Genomic DNA, 17,031 nt, shown 5'->3' on the forward strand with positions numbered 1-17,031 from the left:
TCCAATAATGATGAGTTCACCATGGTATAACCTTGGTGAATCTGGGGAATCTGAGTATATATAATAGTAGGGATATAGTATACCTCCCAGAAACTGGTGCCCCTGCCCCTCTAGGATATCTCTATACTAGGTTAGATAGCACCTGAGGGATCTAGGAATTCAGTGACCTCAACACTTTCTGTGGGGTCACTAGTCGGTAGGATTATCACACGGTAAATTCAAATCTTTCTTTTCCCTCAGAAACATGAACACAAATATCACCTTTTAATATATATTTCCTTCTGAAAGAAATAAGATATTTTATCTGAATAAAAATAGACACTAAAATGATTTCTTTTTATCCATCTTTAAGTACTGGAGAAAGACTCTCTTTTCATCACAATGAAAGAGCAATTAAAAGACTGCCATTTTGTCCAACTTTCTGTCTACAACAAATTGTGACACCTATAGTGCACCATATTCCCCTCTAGTTAGAGGGTCAGGACCCCCCACGCTGACCCTCTAACTAGAGGGGTTTGGAGCCCTATAGGGCACCCCCGCTAATTCTACCTTAGCACACTGCTCTTCTCAGCGAGGAAGAGCACCTGCTGGCCCGGCCCTTGCCCACCGTCACCCCGCCATCACCCCCGCCGCTCGCTGCCCTGACCCCGCCCACCCTGCCATCGTTGCCATCAGCACGATGTGACGTCAACCCGATCAACATCAACACCATCTGTCAACGCCGTGGCAACCGTTGACGCCGCATGTTCCGCGGCTGTCCCGGCCTGTCGCCGTTGACAGCCCGCCCCCCGCGCTCGCTGTGCTCGACGTCGTTGAGCACAGCAAGCTCAATTTTTGTCCGTTTGACACGGGACCACGTGTATTTGATAGATATGATGTAATACCGTTGATTTCGGTCACATTTAGGCCCGCGTGTGCGCCGCTTGCCCGGCCGACCCTCCTGCCCGCCGTCCCGCCGTCCCGCCCGCCCCCCCGCCCCTGCCCGCCCCCTGACCCAAAAATTAAAAGTTGGGGAATCACAAAAGAACATGTGCCATATAAGTGGCACCACTCAAATTGCGTTTGTTGCTGAGATATAGCGCGTTCTTGTTAACTCAAGTTGATGATGTAATTTTTCAAAAAAATAAAAAAAGTTGTGTATTGATGGGAAAGCACGGGCAGTACAAGTTTCACCAGAAAAGACGTGTTCATTATCGAGATATGACACGTTCTTGTTAACTCACTCTGCCACTAGGTATGGTTGTTAACTCAATTTTGACCAATATGGTTGTTAACTCAAATGTCCCTATCATTATCCTCTGTAATTCGTACAATCTGGTCAAAAGCCTCATTTAGGCCCTCCACCTCCTCATCATCTGTTTCAAGACATATAATATTTCTGTGCTACCCTAGGGTATACCTTGGGGTATACCCTAGGGTACACCTTGCAGCTCAGGTAGGGTTACCTTGGATGATATTGTGACAGAATGTTTATGTGATTGCCTACAATGCCCACCAATCACGTCATCATGACGCCCAGCTCCGCTTTGATCCTTGAAGCTGCGCTGCGTCCAAAATTCAAGTCAAACTGTCAAAGTGATTGCTTATTATGAACAATATATACATGAACAGTGTATCAAACTACTCTACACTACATTATACGGAGCACTTCAGCCTCAGACTTGATAAAACTGATCAGTTGTTCAATATCTCGGATGATTCCGCTGCGCCCACCACAGAGAAGCAGATCATGGAGTTCAATGTGGTTGTGACCACAGACGGAACAGGGCACCCTCCCGAGCCAGGCGGGCCTGAACCATTCGTGGCAGGCCTTTTCTGCGCTGTGTTAGTACGACAACGCGGGCACGAAAAGAAGTGCTACCCCTTCGCTTGCAATCCCGGACATGCCACATTGCAGCCCAGTAGCGAGTGGTGCACTTGTTGAGCTGTCGGAGGCGATTCTTGGGTAAAGATGTGTGTCCGATCTTGAAAACGCGCTGCCCATTTCGCAATTTGAGGTCCAAGGCGTAGATTACACCAGGACCGTCTTTGGGCGGAGAGTGGTGATGGTTGGAGATCAGTAGTGCTCGCGCTTGAATGGCGAGACGGAATTGTTGAGGGGATGGGAATTTGAGAGCGAGGGTTAACGCGCGGGTGCGAGCATCTATGGTGCCGCGTACAATGCACATCATAGGGAAAGAGGGAGAGAGGCATCAAGGGCGAGAGCGGGCAAGCAGGGGAGGGTGGCGGGACCAAGCGTTAGGCAGGCGAGCACGACAGAGGGTGTGGTCGGGCGCAGGCGGACGGGGGCAGGGCTGGCAGGTGGCAGGGGAGCGGGCAGGCGTGAAAATGGCGCGGTGAGCGTGAAAGGCGCGGGAAATCAGCAAAAGTCAGCGGGGACGCGTGAGACTGGGCGTGAGAGAGCTCGGGCAGGCGTGAGAGAGCGCGAGAGGGCGCAAGGGTGCAAGACTGGGCGGGGGAGGGCGCTGGACGGCGCTGGATAGGCCGGTGTGGGCGGCAGGGACTGGGATTTGGGCGGGAAATGGTGGGAAATGGTGGGAAATGGCGGGAGGGTGGTAGATGGGGCCAGATATGGCCGGGAAACGGCGAGGGAGGCTGCGGGATGGGTGAATATGGACTGGATGGGCCAGATCTGAGCAGATCTGGGCAGATTTGGGCAGGAAACGGCAGGAGAGCGTATGGATGGGCCAGATATGGGTGGAAGAGGGCAAGACGGTGCTGGATGGGCCGAATATGGGCGAGAGGGCGTTGGATAGGCCAGAGATGGGCCAGGGATGGGCCAGAGATGGGCCAGAGATGGGCCAGAGAGGCCGGTAGAGGGCGGTAGAGGGCACGGGCAGGCGCGAGAGAGGCGCGGCGGGCGCGAGAGGGCGCGGCAGGCATGGACTGCGTGGGTCAGCCAACGGGCGGCGCAAGCAAAGGTTGGGCGGGTAGGGGTGTTTGGCTGGCGGCAAGGGTCAGCCATCACCCTGTTAGGGTCAGCTGTCATAATTAGGCAACTCGCATATAACTCTGCAAAATGCTAGGGCCCTCGAATCTGTGCATCTGTGTGTGTGGTGTCACTTGGCTCCACTTAGTGTGCTAGGGCTCAGACAGTGTCTAGTGAGTGATTTGGACCCAAGTTCTCTCTCTTGGCTGACATCTGGACTAGCTCCTTTGTTTCCTGTTTTCTCCCTAGCACTGAAAGCTGCCCTGTCCCCTCCTCCAAAACTTGAAAACCCCAATTATGTACCACGTGTATCCTGATTTAACCACATCCTCAAAGAACTATCTGCCCAGTCCATCCAGCCCAAGGGTCCAATATTAGAAAATGTATTAAATATGGCCAGGATCTTCAGAACTAGGCTATATATACTGTACCTGACTTTATATGATGTGGCAAAAATATGTTGTATCCAAATTATTATCCCAACACATCTTATGCTGCTATAGCTACAACCCGCTTGCCAGTTGGGCCCGTACCTGGAAGGGTCAGGGTCTGTCAGAGTCAAGTTCCACCTGCCAAGACCCGGACCCAGACCCATGCTTAATCGTAGTGCTGCATACACATATATATGACACTGATCCATTTCAATCAATTTAGTGGGCCTGTGACCTGTTGTGACCCAGAACCATTTGGCTGTTATTTTCAATTACTGAATGTTATATGACCAATTACCCAATTAGGACATTGTGCATGGAAAAAGCTTCCAAATTAGGATACCTTAGGACTAGCTGTGACCTGTGACCTGCTGAAATAAATGTATCCATCAGGTGTGCAGCAACAGGCTACTTAGACCAAATGCAATGCTCAATCAGTTGTCAAACCCTGGGTTCAAAAACCCTTTTTCTTCGGCCTTTAAACCTTTTATTTTGGCCCTGGTTGATAAGATAAGACAAGGAGGAGATAAGATGGATGATAAGATGGTGATTGGATCATCAGATGTCAATGCTGATGTTGATTGACAGCGTGGAGTTGGACATGAGGCAAACAGCACGTAAAGGCATGGCTAAAGTATGATGTCATTGCCTCTTGTATTAGGCATGGTAAACACATGGTAGTAGTGTATATAAGTAGAGTAGATTCCGTCTTGTACCCCAGTCTTCAAATTGCATCATCTTTATGATATCTTTTCACAGTGCTTCTTGCTTGCCTTCACTGGCCAACTGGCATCCTCTGAATTGGTGTTGTTTGTGACATATTCATGATATTATGGATAACCCAACATTTCAGTCATCCCAATTAGGCTTGGTTGCATTTTACACCTTTTCTTACCAGCAGTGACCCCAAAAATAGAAATGTAGAGTAAATGAATTGGTAAAGCAATACATGTGCATACGCGTACATCCATATGATATTTGTTTAATATAAGAGGAATAATAATTATATTATGTTGCATTGTACTTTTATTATATTCAATTAAATTATAAGATTAAGTTAGATGTAAACTAGATTGTAGCTAAATATATTCATAACATATTTCTCTTGTGCAGCTGAATATGATTATACTATAACTACAAATGTATCCTACTGAATTGAAGCTTTGAATATGGTATGATTATAATAAAGTATTAATTCTTCAGAAGAATATTGTCATATTTTAGGTCAACTCAGAGCAGAATTTTGATATCTCATCTTGATCAGCTTTCGGCCGAGTCAGGCCCGAGATATCCGAGTCCGATCATCGGATGTGACGTGGCAAACGGGCCAAACCTTTTGTCCCGAACGCTCATACCCGACATGCCGACCCATCCCGTTCTCGATCCTAGAGCTCCCCTCAATAGCCTCTTGTCTCAGAACAGGACACACGCTGCCTTCGACCCGTCCATACTCGCTAACGCCGGTGGCCCGGTCAAACTGCTTTAGCAGTTTACTTGTCAGTATTTTATACTAGTACTCATGTCAACGAATGCTTATTACCTATTTCAGCATGCATGACTTGCCAAAGCAGTTGGCCCGGTCAACCGATGCACTTCCTTGGACTACAGTCTGCTCCTTGGTAACTCAGGAGTCAGGACCTGCGTTTTCTCACTTGGTAGCACTCAAAACCGGTCGCTGAGTCAAGATTAAGCTTGACCCAGGCAGCGGCACCGCCGGCTCACATTTTTCTTCACCTTCCGCGGCCGACTCGGGTAACGAGGGCACTATCCTTAGCTTCCGCAGCACGGAAGCCGAGGGGGATCGTCATCCCTGCCAAACCGTGATGTGATAACCATGATTCAGCTACAAGAGTTGAAATGACGGCACTGCCTGGTAAGAGCTGCGCCTATCGGGATCTTGGATAAAGCCGCTCCTGTTGCCCTTCCACCTCCGTTATTCCGGCCTACCCGCACCACCACGTACAAGCCATGCTGCTCACCACTCTCCTCGCCTCGCTCTGCATCGCCGCCTCCGCCCAGGCCGCAGAGATTATCTGGTACGCGGGCGCTGACTGCCACGGCGCCTTCGTTGGCCGCAATCCCGACCTCAAGGAGGGCACTTGCGTCGATTTCTCCAGGGGTCATCAGTAAAACTACAGGTTGGTCTTGGAGATCTTTGGTCTTTGAAACAGATCTTTGGTCTTGGAAATAGGTCTTTAGCAGTCTTGGTCTTGGGGAGGATGATCTTTGGTCTTGGGCCATGGTCTTTGGAAATGTTTTGGTCTTTATAAGTTATGCACAAGAAAAATGAATTGGTCTGGAGATAAAGTTGGCTATTGCATCAATACATTTGAGAGCATTCCTTAATAGTTTCTCCAAAAGTTGTATAGACAGAGACATGCTAATTATCATGCTGAATGGCTCTATGGTGAAGCAGGGCATTGGAGCAATAGAGGGGATAGAGGGCCTGTTCCCCACTCCCAAGAGCTACATTGGTTTTGTCACTACTGCCAATCAAGAGAGTGCTCCCAGACTTTGCTTCACTTGTAGTGCCAGTAGTAGTGTCACCCTATAAGACCAGTCAGACTAGGGTGACCAAGAGAAAAGGACATACAGTTTGATGCCAGGCCCACTGGCATGGGCCCAATACAAAGTTCTGGTCAATGTGTCCATTGGTTTTGTTGTGGTCACTGGTGGAGGACATGAAAGTTCGACAGGAAAAGGAATGACAAGTCATTCCGGGGATAGTCGGCTACTCCGGGCATCCAAGCCGCCCAGCGTAACGACGGAGCTTCTGCTGATCATCAGCACATGGTGACGTGACGTCCGTGACCGGTTTTTCGCCACTCTTCCCTCTCTCCCACCACTTCCCTCTCAATCCCCCCCCATACACAGGCCGGCGCTTACACTATGGTAGCTGCGACATGACCCCCCCCGATGCTGAAGGACATTCACTGGCTGAGAATCTAGCGCCTTGCAGCTATTTCTCGTGTGCGGCGCTATTTGCTCTTCCCTCAGAATGCTTCGCGCTGACCTCCTACCAGTGTATATTCTTCCCTGCCCCAGACATATGGTATGTCGGCAAAACACCGCTTAGACGCCCTCTGACACTCCCTACCGCAGCTGCTGTGTTCTCCTGGTGTGCTCGAGCTCCTCCTACCGCCGACGGCTGCATCAGGTGCGTGTCCTGCTGTGACGTGTCCATACTTTTAACGCAACCACCGAGGTCAGGCCCGCTGCTCACGCAGGTCGGGGACATTGTCAACCCTGCTGTCGCGCAGATCGCCGCGCTCGCCGGCCAGCCCGTGAGCGCCATCCTCGCATCGGCCGGGGGCATCGTTGACGCGACTGGCGTCACCAAGCTCATCCAGCCGGTCCTCGCCACCACACCGGCGCGCTCAACTCGGTGCTCGCCATCGCCAACTGGGTGCCGTTGCCGTCCTCCTAGCCGCTCCTCGCCTAGTGCTTGGTTTCACGATGGCGCAATTGCGGTCACGCTCGCTGCGGGCCATCGGAAAGACTGCCGCGGTCAGTTCCAGTATTGCTCGCGCTCATTATTATCACTGACCACCAAACAGAAGGCCTTGTTTTACCCAAGACTGTCGTTCACGGTGATGAACTAGGCGCTGTTGGGTACCCTGTGGACGGTAACGAGGGCCGATGCGGCCTGTCGTAGAGCACTGAAATGTGCCGAGAGCACGGACTGCAGCGCTGATAGTATGTCATTTACCCATGTAGAATATATTGGTTGTATAGTAGCGTGCAATATATGAGCTTTTTAACTCACATATGGTCTTGAGACTTCTAATAAATATCTTTGGCAAGCTATTTACAATCTTGGGTAAAGACCAACTAGGTCTTGGTAAGACCATTTTGGTCTTGGGAAAGATTCCCAAGACAATTGAATCTGCTTAGCCCAAGACCGCAGTCTTAGGCGTCTTTGAGGTCTTAGGCATCTTTGGGATCTTGCCCAAGATCCCAAAGATGCCTAAGACCGAGGTGTAGTTTTACTGATGGTGGCGCGCCCAGCCAAGTGAAGAGCGCCGCTTGGAAGGGTGTCGAGCGCATCAGCTTCTTCGAGACGGCGGGCCAGCCCGACATCTGCTTCGGCCCAATACTGTATGCGAGCAGAGAGTCCTCGGGCTGCTTGACTGCGCCGCCCGGGTGAGTGCCAGTAGCGTGGATACCAGCAGGCGGCGACTAACGATGCGCATAGATTTAACTGGCAGAGTGCTCGAATTGGCGCTCCGCGGCGGGCTCACCTTTCCAGAGGCAACGACAACGCGCAATGATCTTAGCGGCCTTGTGTTTGGATGACATTGAACTCCATACTACTTATATTTCATCTCCTTCGCTTCAAGTTGTCAATGTACTCCTTGTGAATCGATGAGTCTATGAGTCCATGGCATACTCCGATTATATGCCGCCATTGCAAGTCTGTCTACCTTCAGCTGCCTCTCGTCTCCAACGTCCGTTAATTACTATTACACGATGGAAAGCCCCATGCCAAGCCACGCCAAGTGGTTGATCGTCTCCACATCATGATGCGATGGCGATGACTCACCGCGATCAGCGTCCCTTGTCCCAAACCACCATGCACCCCCTGCTCAACCTTGCCAACATCGATACGCTACCACCACAACCGCGGGTTCGTTCGATGCCCCTCCCGCCTGTGATTCTCCTGCTCATCTCCGCAGGAACGGGCGAAGGCAGCCGCCTCCGGCGCTCGCGACGCGGTCAACTATTTCTTTCCGCTGCTCCAGCGGATGCCCGGCGAAGCGGCACGGCCGCTTGTTTCTGTGTACTACGCGGCGCTAGACCCCGCGCCGATATCCCAGTTGGAGCGTCGGCTGCGCACCGGCCGTGACTCCGACCTCGATGCTGTGGCCGACCATGTCGGGCTAATCGATCGCGTCTACCAATCCCTCCTCATTCTCGTCCTGCAGAAGGTGGTCGTTCCCGGATGCTTCATCGATCTCTGGGCGCGGATCTTCCCGTGGGACAATGCAATCCACGCCTTTCTCCGAGACCGCGACCTTCTCACGCCCGAAGGCGCAAAGCAAGTCTACGGCAACATCGCTGCACTCATGACCGTCATCTGGCAGCACTCTGAAGACGACTTCCGCGGGAAACTCCACTCCGACTCGCCCGGTCTCGGCTTGCTCGTCGGCGGGGTGTGGAAGGCCCTCGTCGAGGCGAAGTATCTCGAAGGTCTGCACAACTCGGGCTTCCACCTGACGCGCGACTTTGGGCGGAACCTATGGGGCAGCACAGAGCGCATGCATGAGCTTGTCAGGGGTGTGGGCAACCGCTATTCCACGCTCGGTGTGCTGCTCAGGGAACACATCAAACTCGCTATCCCGTCAGCGACCAGCCAAGTTGACGATATGGCGATGCGCATCACCTACGGCGCGACAGAACTGCTCACAATTGGCGCATCCTCTCCCGAAACGACGGTAGAGTTCACGCGCGCCGTATTGGAAGCGGGAATCGTCCCCGTCATCGTCGCGGCGGCGTTTGCACTGGGGAACCGAGAGGGCGGCCTCGCTCGCGAATCGCAATGGAACATCTTCAACTTCCTCCGTGTCGCATTCGTGACCAAAGACGCCGCCCGCTGGATCAGCGAAGCACTCGATGCCAACTTTTTCCCCGCGCTCTTCCTCTTTACGGGACGCAGACGGGAGACGGGGAGCGCGGTCAAGTTTGAAGAGGAGACGCTGCGCGCGCTCTTGGACGATATACTGCCTGGCTTCACGCTCCATTTCTCGGTGCTCATGCAGCTTCGCTTTTCGCTCGACGCCGTCCAACAACAGCTTGACGCACGCAACTTCTTCAAGGACGCCGAGTCTCTTGATGCCTGGCACGCCTTCACCGAGTTGGTGACGGAAAGGACCAGGCTGGCAGAAGCCTTCAAGGCCACATTGGACGTGGATCTGCTGAGGGCTTGTAACAACGCAACGGTGCAACTTTTTCGGCTTTTTGATTCCGACTAACTCTCGCCATAGTGCAAGAAGAAGGGCCAGACGGGGGACCTCAAACGCTGCGCGCGTTGCCAGACCGCCATCTATTGCTCGAAGGAATGCCAGGCTGCCGACTGGAAGAAGCGCCACAAACTCGAGTGCGGAAAACCGCCGGCGACGAGTTCATTGACAGCAGGTATCTGCAGTTCTCCGAGCAAATTCCACCCTCATCTCGCGCTCCGTAGCTCAGCTTGCTCAGTATCGCGCCCACGACACCGCCTTCCTGCAAACGCTCATCCTCTCCGACCTGGTGTCGGCTTCCTCCCGCGCAATACTCGCGCCAGGGCTCCTCCGCGAATACCACCATGACGCAGAAGGACCCGTCTATCTCCTGCTCGACTACACCGCCAAGCACGGCCGCTGCACTGTGTCCATCGCGCGCACAAGCCCTGAGGCCGCAAACGGTGCGCCCAGCGCGAATGTCCAGACGATATTCGCACGCATGCACGCCGGCCCCGGCGTGCCGGACCGGAACGGTCGGTGGTGGAAGCTCACCATGGCGGCCGCGAAATTTGCGTTGGGTGTAGAGGCTAAGCGCGTTGCGGGGCTGATTCCTGCGGCTGCCGTGGAGGTCGACTATGCCGAGTGGGCTGATGAGATGAAGGTGGATAGGGGCATGGGGGCAGAGATGCAGAGGCTTGTGGGCGTTGTGGGAGCATTGAGTTTCTCGCAAGTTCGCTGTGCCTAATGACAGGCTGCCGGTGTAATGTCGCGATAGCGCTCCCAGTTTGGCAGTCAAAGTGGGGAAGTAATAAATTTCTACACACTTTGTGATAATTTGAGTTTTCCGCAACATTTCGAAGAAAAAACTATTTTCCGCAACTTTCTTTTCTGAATTGAACAGAAAGCTGGGGATCACAGCCATTCCCAAAATCCGCGAAATATTTTGAGAGCACATAATTTCCGCTTTTTTTTACAACATTCAAGTTGATCAATCCACAACATTTTGTAGAATCTCCAACACCTATCTACTATGTGCTTCAAGTTCCAACTGCCACGCGCGGCCTGTCCCAATTCGGCGCCGGTCCGGACCCCGGACATACGCGAACTGCCTCTGCCGTCGGAGGGTTGACCGTCGAGTCCTCGTCCTGTGGGCCACAGCTGATAGCACTACCACCCTAGGCAAATCCACAGCCCGCCCCACCGACCCCGCGTATAGTAACCACCAAACACGATGTTCGGCGTTCGCGACGGAGCCGGGAGCCCGCGCGGCCTGCGAGTCGGCAGGGACATCAAGGGGGGTTCAAGGTGGGAACCTATTGCCTTATATGGCAGGAGGGGGAGGGGGGGGGTCCCCAGAGGGTCAGAAAAAAACTTTCCGGCCCTCTATCCATGTTGTAAGGGCAACCCCGGAGGCCTGAGATCAGGGTCTAGCAGGGGAGGATCCAAAGAGAAGAAACTCTAAGGGTCCGCCTGCTAGGGAGCTGACTATATACTGCTTGTCTGTAGCTGCCGCTGTCGGGCACAGAAGGCTTGGGGCGGCGTCGCAGGCGAGGTCCCAGGGTGACCGTCGGGAGGGTGTTGACGGATCGGTAATTGTGCGGGCGAGATGGAGGGCCGGGCCGGAACCGGAACCGGAATCGGACAGGAGTTGGACGGGTCTCCGAGGGGCCGAAAGGGGGGTTCCCCTGACACATGTTTCGAATCTTGAACCCCCCTTGAGGGACATGGGATATACACACCTGCTGCAGCGAGTACTGCAACGGCGGCCCCGTGAGGACAGCCGAGGCCGCCGAGTAGGCAGGGCGCCACACAACCGAGGTCAGAACAACGGCATGTTCGCAGTGGAGTCCACCACCGGCCGGCTGTCAACTCCGACCTGCTGGCGATGAGCAGTCGCTTTGTGCCTAGTGCTGTCCACAATCATATTATGCCAGATTATATTCTGAGTATAATCAATTAAATATGATTATAATATGCCTTCTCCATAATCATCCATGAAAATATGATTATGATTAAATATGATTATAATTCCATTATGCCAAGGTCATATTTATATCATATTTTTGATGGTATCAGGCCCATCAACTCCTCACAAATCATCCATTTTCAGTATTTTTTACCTATTACAGAAATTCAGGATGTGAGAATAAGAACTGTTGATATTCTCCAGTCAGTTAGAAGCAGCGAGAAGCAAATTTGGTCAAGTTGGCAGGATTTGATCAGATCATCTGATTAATATAGTTCAATGACACCTTATTTTATATGAAGCTTTTTATGAATACCAGCCATTGTAAGATATCATGGAGAGGTAAAAAGTCCAATCTTAGCCAATTGACATATATTTATAGTGTTACAACTGGGCCTAAAATAATCAATTATATTCTGAGTATAATCAAATATATACTCAATGATTATGAGTATGATATGATTATGGACAAAGACCATGATGATGATATGGATATAAGTATATTATGAAGATTTCATAATTATATCCATAATTGGACAGCACTAGATGGCGTGAACTTGAAGAAGAAGGTGCCGAAACAAACACCCATACCATCCCTCCATTCTGTTCCTTCAATTGTCCCTCCCAACCCACTGCCTACCCACTCTAGTCAGATGGAGTCACTGTCTTCGACCTACAACCGGGCTTTCTCACATCTCAAAGCCACACCGCCTGAGCACCGCCGCCGGCTGTCCGTTCTGAAGGCCATGCGCGGAGCGGCTGTGCAGTGAGCAGGCTGCTAAACGGTAACGCTTGGCCTCTGCCCACTGCTCGTCCTTTGTGTGTGGCCCTGCGACCCTCGCCGGGGTTTCTTACAGCTAGTGCCCTCCCTGCTGACCTCCTGCAACAACTATGTTGCGGGTGTGAAGGTGGGGACCGCGGCCGCTACACCACCAACCCGGCATGACACTTAGCCGATGTCATGCCGGAACATCGCCTAACATCGGGTCGTAACATCAGGATCGGATTTCCATGATGTCAGTAACAAATTGAATCAGCATATCTTCCTGACTTCTCTCTGACAAGGGACATCATACCGACATCCTCAGCTGGACGAGTGCCAGACAGGCCTATGATGCATGGGGGGTGTTTGCTGAATAGGGTACTGAATACTCGAGAAAACAGAAAATGATGCATATTGTGCAGTAGTAAGTACATTTACAATATATACTGACTAAGAGAAAAGAAAGCAGGCACTGAATAACAAATCACCTGCATTTACCACACGCACCCCGCCAGCCAGGTCCACGCAACCCACCAAAGCAGCACCGCGGTTGCCAGTCGAGTCTCGCAGATGCCTCGCGGCATCAAAGCTGATTAGGTCAGTGGGAATGAGCAATGTCGTCGTCCAGCAAAACCAAGTGGTCTTCTTCTCTATGTCCTGCACAGCATCAATCAAGGATGGAAACGTGGAGTAGACCACATACCATCCAGCACCATCGAGAAGTTCCATGTTTCATTGCGTGCAACTAGTAAAACGTTAGCAGTGTACAAAGTTGCCAGAGAATCTGTACCATCTACTGTAGTATTTCAATCAATTCTGCAGCCCTGTGACCTGTGACACATGTGGCAGAAATGTGCAATTCAGCCAAGGGCAAAATTTGGTGTGACCTCCTGCCTTATATGGAAGTTCTGCGCACCAAAGGTGCGGAAAAATTTGGAAATTACCATTTTGGGATGGTTTGGGACCAAACATATCTGCTGTGACCTGTGACAGGCAGAAAAATTTCGGCCAAAAATCTCAATGTGACCGTGACATGATTAATTGATCGAAATACTACAGTATTCCTGTGTCCCCGGTGATCTCGAAAAGGGGCCAAATCCATCCGCACACCTCACACTCGGTGATGCGGAGCTTCGCCTTGGTAAATGTGTCCATAAAGCGTGTTGCGGCGACAGCGGTGGGGGGTGGGAGGGCGGAAGGAGGGATGTTGTTCAGGTGGGGGATGTGCGCTTTGTGGAGTGGATACACGAGTCAAAGAGGAACTCAGGGGCAGAGTCCATTGTGAACCCGCCAATGAGGTCCTGACACCGTGCATCAGTGGAAAATCACACAAGAACGGATGCACCTGGAAGTCCACCCGAATACCCCTCTCGAGAGCGCAACAACATCGCCTGCGTGGCGGTCGAAGAAGTCGAAGTGGTCGCGCCTGAAGAATCACTCTCCGCCTAGCAGCTCCCGCTACGGCATGCTGGCATTGAGGAGCGAAGTCCTACAGGTCAATAAATGAGTCACAACGGGTCTGTTGAGAGTGCCTTACTCACGATGGTCAGGCCTTGGCTCGGCGGGAGGGGAGAGTGGGAGAAAGCAGGAGAGGGATGTGGCAGAAGAAAGAAAAAGTGGTGCCATCTCAGTCACACAATAAAATGATGTTACATATTGATGGGGGGACTTTGCATTTTTCGTGTGTCAAGGTTGTGCCAAGCCAGATGCATGCTCATCTGCTGGACATCAAGACAAGACGTTGGCATGATGTCGGTCATAACATCACTAGCACCGCTCTAGACTATTGATGTGATATTCACTATTTGACAGCAACATGAAATTGGGTAACTATCAACCCAAGATCGGCCCCGTCGTTGCCTTGACATCGATGGGTGACATCGGCCAGTTGTGTCAACAGGTTGGTGGTGTAGCGGTGCTGCGCTCGATGATAGCAACACGGGCAGTAGACAGCCAACCTATATAGTGTTTCGTTGTAAGTAGTACCTGTAAATAACCTGTATTTATGTTTACTTGCTGCAATAAAATAATTGTTCTGCATTTATACTCTCCGCCTGACTGCCTGTACTACATGAGATATATTATGGTGTGGCTGCCCGGATGTCCAGCTGGCACCCAGACCCAGCATGGACCCATTTGCGTCCAAACATGGAAACCATGTGGCGCTGATCCGGAACCAGCTGGAGGTGACATGTGTCCATCATGTCATTTCCTGCTATGACACAGCTGGAAATATGTTGGCGGTGTATAATTATGATATGGATATGAGTATATTATAAAGATTTCATAATTATATCCATAATTGGACAGCACTATTTGTGCCAACCCAGCCAACCTCCCGCGCAACCCTTCCTTATTGGCCACGGCATTGCTCCGAGTGGCCGTGATGGCAATCGAACGATTGCTGGCCAAACGGGTCCACCAGCACGGGACTCACTACCTCTACCATGTCCATAGCCCTCCCGACTCGCCGGCCCCGCCGGGCTCCGTCGTGAACATCATGTTTGGTGGCGCCCTCCGATGCGCGGGGTCAGTGGGGCGGGCTCAGACTGTGAATGGGCCTGGTATGTAGTGGCTCTTGAAGGGACAATGACTCAACGGTGAACCCTCCAGCGGCGCAGGCAGTTCGCGTATGTCTGGACCCCGGACCGGTGCCAAATTGGGGGACATCGACGATGCCGGGCATGGTGGTAGGAACTTGAAGCAGATACTTAGTCGGAATGACTGGTATTCAAGATAGAAAAATGTTGCGGGAAAAAATCTTATTTGAGAATGTTTCGAGGATTTGAGAAATGGCTGCTGTGATCCATAACTATTTGTCAAGTTTGGAGAATAAAGTTGCGGACAATGGTTTTTTGCTCAAAAAGTTGCGGAAAAGTGAAATTTTTACAAAGTGTGTGGAAATTTAATACTTCCCCACTTTGACCGCCATAAATAGGCAATAGCACGGGTAAGGCATACCCACATGGGTACATGGGTTTTACCCGCATGGGTATGGGTATAGATTGCAAATTCCCTACCCACCAACCCACGGGTACATGACCCAGGGGTAGATCAGATAAGATATATCATATAAATTGATCATATATCATCTAATAAGTCATCTATATGAAGAGGATGTAAGGATAAGCCTGAGTTAGAGGACAGATAGGATAAAATCGAGTTAAACTAGCCAATATATAAGTCTTTTAGGGTTTAGGATTGATAGTACCCATGAGTAAAACCTATACCCATACCCATGACTATGACCATAGGTATGGGTATACAGTATGGTGGCTGTGCAGGTATAAGTATAAGTAAGGCTCTGGATACCCAGGGGTTTACTCATGCCATTGCCTAGTTGTGAAGCTCGAGATTTGTGACGAGTTTCAACGCATGGCTGTGATCTGCAACTTCTTGTCAAGTTTATAAAATAAAGCTGCAGAAAGTAGTTTTTTGCTCAAAATGTTGCAGAAAACTTAAATTTTCACAAAGTGTGTGTGGAAATTTATTACTTCCCCACTTTGACCGCCATACCAGCTCCACCTTTTGGCTCCAACAAGATAATAGTTCTTCGAACAAAGACATGCGGAAGATACCGACTCCAGTTTACGTCTACGTATGCGCCGTCTGGCAACGCCCTCAACGCCAAGAGGGGGAGCACAACCAGGACAGCGCGGACAGGGACATAGATGAGCGCCCCGATAACGTACAGCGACAACGAGCTCCCGATATACGGCATGCCATCGCAGTGCCACGCAACGCCATGGCCATACACCAGAAGGACCACGACGGGCACGATCCCCAAAAGCACCGCCGCCCCTCGCCACAGCCACATTTCAACCACCGATAGGAAACGGGCGTTCCACGCGGCACAGTGCACCGCGCTAAAGAGGAGTGCGACGAGCATTTGGAGCATGGGTGTGTATCGCTCGTGGTCGTCGCCGACGGCGTCGGACGCGAAGTAGAAGGACGGGACGGCCGCGTCGTAGAAGTGGTCGCGTGTGGAGGAGTACCCAAGAACCCACATGAAGCGCTGGCCAAGCGACGGCGCGGGTAGCGGGCGGTGCGTGCCCCACTCCCGTGGGCGGGACAGCCTGGCACTCGTATCCGGTGACGGGAGGAAAATTGGCGCACGTACGTCCAGCGGCTTGTGCCACCAGAGCTCCCACGTGAAGGCGTTCACCGTCGCAAAGCCGAGTGTCGCCACCTCCAGCTCTGTGAGCGGAAGGCCCTGGTGCAGACGGGCCAGGCATTGCACCACGAACCAGAGCGCCTGAAGCAGCGCAACCGTCTTCGCGAATGCATCTCCTTGACTGCGGTCAACAATGTCCTGCTCCGACACGTGGCAGATAGCTCGGTAGTGGTCCTCCACGTCTCGGCTCTGCGCAATAGGATGCCGCGCCTCATCAACAAAGCCACCCATCGAGATAAAGAATCCGTGTGTTATCGAAATCCCATATCCTACAATTACTTAGCGCATGTTATTCGAGAGGAGTTTGAGCACACTTTTCGAAAAGTACATTGCAGTCTCCAGCTGGCGCCCTGCAAATCCCACGATAAGCTCTGGTGCGATGAACGCAGTGAGTACAAGGCCCAGCCGCCTCCGTAGACCCGTTGTCTGCCCCACAGCGTACCACTTGATGTGCTCCCAAAGCGATGCGTGCTTTCCGGGCGGCTCACGCGCTGGAGGCGGCACATTAGGGTGCGCGGAGACCCATACGCATGCAAACAACGTCGAGAAACAGCCCCAGGTGATCCCAAACAGGGTGCGTCTGTCCAAACAAGGCAGGGTGCCAGGATCGGCCCCGGGCGCGCGTTCTGAGGAGATGCCAATGGCGTTGACCGGCTGTGCGGAAAGCAGCGATAGTGTTGCGAAGAGGAGTGTCATGTGTTTGGCGCTACTTACACAGCTGGCCAGCTATATAGTCGAGTTTAGCGCCAGCCGTGAAAGACAGAATGGGTCGCGGCGCTGTCGCGCCACAGACGCTGAGGCTAGCTGAAAATGGGCTTGATATGTC

At 51.9% G+C, this 17,031-nt stretch overlaps 3 protein-coding genes across 3 annotated transcripts; 2 read left to right on the forward strand and 1 right to left on the reverse strand.

The window, feature by feature from the left end:
• Positions 1-6,206: 6,206 nt before the first annotated feature.
• MIND_01426600 (uncharacterized protein) lies at positions 6,207-7,015 on the forward strand (the record flags this gene model as incomplete). Its single annotated transcript, XM_037370648.1, has 5 exons — positions 6,207-6,330; positions 6,384-6,412; positions 6,463-6,517; positions 6,571-6,867; positions 6,918-7,015. Exons 1-5 carry the CDS (start codon positions 6,264-6,266, stop codon positions 7,013-7,015), a joined length of 546 nt encoding a protein of 181 aa, XP_037212919.1. The 5' UTR covers positions 6,207-6,263.
• A 903-nt stretch (positions 7,016-7,918) lies between these two features.
• MIND_01426700 (MYND-type domain-containing protein) lies at positions 7,919-10,047 on the forward strand (the record flags this gene model as incomplete). Its single annotated transcript, XM_037370649.1, has 4 exons — positions 7,919-7,987; positions 8,037-9,299; positions 9,345-9,495; positions 9,545-10,047. The coding sequence occupies exons 1-4, from the start codon at positions 7,934-7,936 to the stop codon at positions 10,045-10,047; spliced, it is 1,971 nt and encodes a 656-aa protein (XP_037212920.1). The 5' UTR covers positions 7,919-7,933.
• A 5,474-nt stretch (positions 10,048-15,521) lies between these two features.
• On the reverse strand, positions 15,522-16,901 carry MIND_01426800 (uncharacterized protein; the record flags this gene model as incomplete). Its single annotated transcript, XM_037370650.1, has 2 exons — positions 15,522-16,474; positions 16,520-16,901. The coding sequence occupies 2 exons, from the start codon at positions 16,899-16,901 to the stop codon at positions 15,522-15,524; spliced, it is 1,335 nt and encodes a 444-aa protein (XP_037212921.1).
• Between the last annotated feature and the right edge of the window lie 130 nt (positions 16,902-17,031).

Source organism: Mycena indigotica (genome assembly GCF_014461135.1).
Source record: "Mycena indigotica strain 171206Taipei chromosome Unknown Mind.scaff0020, whole genome shotgun sequence".
In the NCBI taxonomy this organism is placed as follows: domain Eukaryota; kingdom Fungi; phylum Basidiomycota; class Agaricomycetes; order Agaricales; family Mycenaceae; genus Mycena; species Mycena indigotica.